Genomic DNA, 3,592 nt, shown 5'->3' on the forward strand with positions numbered 1-3,592 from the left:
TAGAAGCCAGGCGGCCACAGGGCCCAACCACTGGTGCCAGCTCCACCCCCATCCTAATGGGATTTGCTGCTCCTGCTTCCCTGCCTGCCCTCCGGCAAAGTTTTAAAAGGGCCTGTTCCTGGACACGTGGCTCTCTTGGCTCTTGTCTCCTGCTCTCTCCTGCTCCCTCTCTCTTCTGGCTAGCTCCTCTCCTCTGTCTCTCTCTCTCTCTTTTTCCCTCTTCGCCCCTTCCCTCCGGTCTGCTGGGGTTTCCCCAATAAACCCTTTCCCTTACTCCGGTGTTTGGAGGGGACACTGGATGGGGGCAGGCAGCCCATAGCAGAAAGCTTGGGTACAACAACTCCTGTCTCCCCTGCCACCCACCTGACAGACCTGGATTGAGTTCCTGCTTCGGGTTCAGTCCTGGCCTGGGGGGGGGGGAGCTGTGGATGGGGAGCAAGCAGCAGGTGAGAGCCTCCCTCTGGCTCGCCTGCAAATATATATGCATATTTTTTAAAGAATCTGGGACGCTGGAGTGGTTTCAACGAAACAGGGTCACTTGACCGCTGGTGTAGCCCAGACACTGCACAGCAGGGAAAAGAGCTAAGAGCCCAGCACGGTACAGGGCGGGCCTCTGCCTTGGCGAGCTTCACCTTCAGGGCTGGGGCTGCTTGTGCCACAGCGCCCGCCACTGCCAACACCCCGGGCGGGTGGAGTCCCCGCCGCTCCACTTCCGATCCAGCTCCCTGCTGGTGCGCCTGGCAAAGCAGCAGATGGCCCACGCGGGAGACCCGGGCGCTGCTCCGGCCCCGACCTGGCCCCGACCTGGCTGCTGAGGGCATGTGGGGAGTGAACCAGCAGATGGAAGAGGCTCTCTGCTTTCAAATACATATTTTTTAAAAAAACTCAGAAGCCCGAGCTGGAAGCACTTAAGGCCCCCGAGAGCGGCACGAGTGGGCCGGGGACTCGGGCGGGCGGCGGCTGAGAAGGCCGTCTGGGGAAGGGAGGCAACCCCCGTCCCCCCCGTCCCCGCGGCGTCCGCGCCAGCGCTGGGGCCCGCGGGGAGGACTCCAGTGCCCGCCCGACACGCAGCCCCAGGGCCGCGCCGTGCTCGGCGCGCGGTTGCCGCTCATTTCCAGTTTTTACTTAACTACCCAGCTCGACTGCTTCACAGCCGACCCCAAGAACGGGTACGCTCGGCCAACGCGCACACTCGCAACTTTTTAGAATAACAGGCTAGGCCTCAGGCTTCTAATCTGCGCGCAGGCCGCCGCACCAGCGTCACTCTGAGGTAACAGCCTTTCTCCTTAATCGCTCCATGGAACCCCCAGGGCGGGAGCCCCCCCCCCCACTACGGGTAGAAGGATGGGTCATGTCACATTGCGAGAACAAGGCTGATCACGCGCCACAAAAGGATTCGCAGGGCGGGGCGATCCGGCGACGCCCCCTGCAAGCTCCCATTGGCTGCGGCCGCCGGCTCGCCTCTCTCACTGGCTGCTGGGGAGCCTTGGTCTCGGCAGGAGCCCGCCCCTACCCGCACGCGTACGCACGCGCACAGCGGTCCCAGCGCACTGAGCAGGCGCGGCCTCGTGTCGGCAGCGGGGGCGGGTGGAGCGGCGCGCGCTGCGTCCCGGCGCTCGGCTTTCCCTCTGCGGGTCCCGCCCTCCGTCGCGGCGGCGCGGTGCAACCTGGGATAGGGAGCGATCTCCGAGCGAGGCAGCAAGATGGACGCGGGATTCTTCCGCGTAAGTAGAAACGCGGGGATCTCGGGTGAGACCAGGGGCTTCTCGGCGAGGCCCGGCAGGAGGCCTAAACTCGGGGCTGGGCGACCGGCGAAGAGAGGCTTCGGGCATCCTGAGGGGTCCCTGTGCGGGCGGACGCTCCCCCCTGTGCTGCGGCGAGACCGGTGCGCCCCTGCGCAGTCTCCTCCTCCGGGATCGTCCCCCCTACGCGGCGGCGACGGTGGCCGGAAAATGGCGGCGGGAATGGGCCGGAGCGATATCCCGCTGCCCGCCTGGCGGGGCCTGCGGGCCGAGCCCGCGCCCGCCGCCGGGGCCTGGGGCCTAGCGGCGCCGCGAGGAGGAAGTCCTTAGTGGGAGGCCGGCGGGAAGCCTGGAGGTGACGGGCGGCTGGCGGGCCCGGGGAATGCGGCCTGGCTGCCCCCCGGGAGTACAGGAAGCCACTGTGGGTGGCTCTGCTGGAGCAGGCGGGCGCCCTCGCTCCCGGCCCTGAGCCCTGGCGGGGGCGCCGGGTCAGAGTTCGCGCCGCCGCTCCCGCCCCACTTGATAGCCCTTGGGGCAGCGGAGCCCGGAGGACTGGAGTTGGGCCCTTTGAGGGTAGGCGGTGCGACGGAAAGTCGGCGCGCGAGTGGAGCGGCTCGGCCCCTTCCCGCCCTCCGGGGCCCCGGGCGGAAGGTGGCTCTGCCGTGTGCTGCCGGCGGCGCGGCGGTTGCCTCGTCGTGGTGGCTCCTCGGGGCCCAGCCTGGCCAGCCTCGTGCTGGAGCCCGTTTGCCCTGTGTTCCGTGCCTGGAGCTCAGGCGGGCAGCCGGGCGGGAGCTGCACGGGCGGGGGCGAGGAGGCGCTCCTCGGTCCCTTTCGGGGCTGGCAGATTCTCTTAATGCCCGTGGACCAGAGAGAGAGCAGCTGGTCGAAGGCCAAGAGCGCGGCTTCGTGTAGTACAGGTTGGCTGTGTCCGCTCCCCGGAGGGTGTTCTTTGCAGTTTTCCTGTATTTCAAAGGAGAAAGTAGAGGAGGGAAAGCCTCTTGGTAACTAGACGGGGCGTTGAGATTCTTCGTTAACTTTGGTAGTCAGCTGGCTTTTCATCAAAAGTTGGAATACTTGTCCAGGCATTTGACCTAACCAGTTCTTTGAATGTTTTGGTCATGTAAACAGTGATAGTTATTTATGGAAGGATCATTTCCAATGAGCTTAACAAATCTTCACACTGCTGAACAGTCAGCTCTCCATTAAAGTATTTTTGTGATACTCAATTTTTCCTGTGGTGCAGAAGTGATTATTCCGAACAAGTAAAAGCCTATCTTTTTTTTAAACCGTGGTCGAGGTATTTCCCATGGCGAGGAGTTCCATTTAAAAAAGTGGTTAGATTCTAAAATGAAATTTGCTTTTGATGTTTGTAAAGGTCTGGGAGAGTGTATTTATTTTATACTGCTCCTTCAGTATGTAACTTCACTGGATTTAAAACTCGGTGAGGATTTTAGGGCAGTTACCTTTCCAGTACACTGCCAACCCAAGTTATAAACTCATCAGTTAAGATGCAAGTAGTTTTCCATTTCCTGAGCTTCTGCCACATGGCAGGTACCTTACCTGTATCATTTCTGATAGACACAATGACCCTGCAAGATTTCATTGTCCCGATTCAGCAAGTCGGGAAATGTCCTGGGTTAGGTTAAGTCACTTTGAGAGGATATGGCTAAGAAGTGACAGTTGGAATTCTAATCCAGGTTCTTTATCTTCCCGAACAAAATTTTCTTGATCACTTTCCAAGGGACTGTGGTTAACTCAATGGATCAATCAGTACCTTTCTGATCATACGGCCAGTAATTTCTATGGTTAATCAGGCCAATTAAACGGGAACGACAAAAGATAATTAGTAG

The 3,592-nt window shown here is 60.5% G+C and overlaps 1 protein-coding gene across 9 annotated transcripts in view; it reads left to right on the forward strand.

The window, feature by feature from the left end:
- The first annotated feature begins 1,621 nt into the window (after window positions 1–1,621).
- The window catches only part of SRRM1 (serine and arginine repetitive matrix 1), a 28,303-nt gene continuing 26,332 nt past the window's right edge, over window positions 1,622–3,592 (forward strand). For 8 of the 9 annotated variants that reach the window (XM_062190640.1, XM_062190643.1, XM_062190641.1 and 5 more), the window contains exon 1: window positions 1,622–1,724. In XM_062190640.1, coding sequence (XP_062046624.1) covers window positions 1,704–1,724 — 21 coding nt within the window. In that variant the 5' untranslated portion in view covers window positions 1,622–1,703. Of the gene's footprint in view, window positions 1,725–2,581; window positions 2,660–3,592 lie in introns of those variants that run through there. The other variant, XM_062190647.1, reaches the window with a different exon arrangement.

Source organism: Lepus europaeus, chromosome 5, assembly GCF_033115175.1.
Source record: "Lepus europaeus isolate LE1 chromosome 5, mLepTim1.pri, whole genome shotgun sequence".
NCBI lineage: Eukaryota > Metazoa > Chordata > Mammalia > Lagomorpha > Leporidae > Lepus > Lepus europaeus.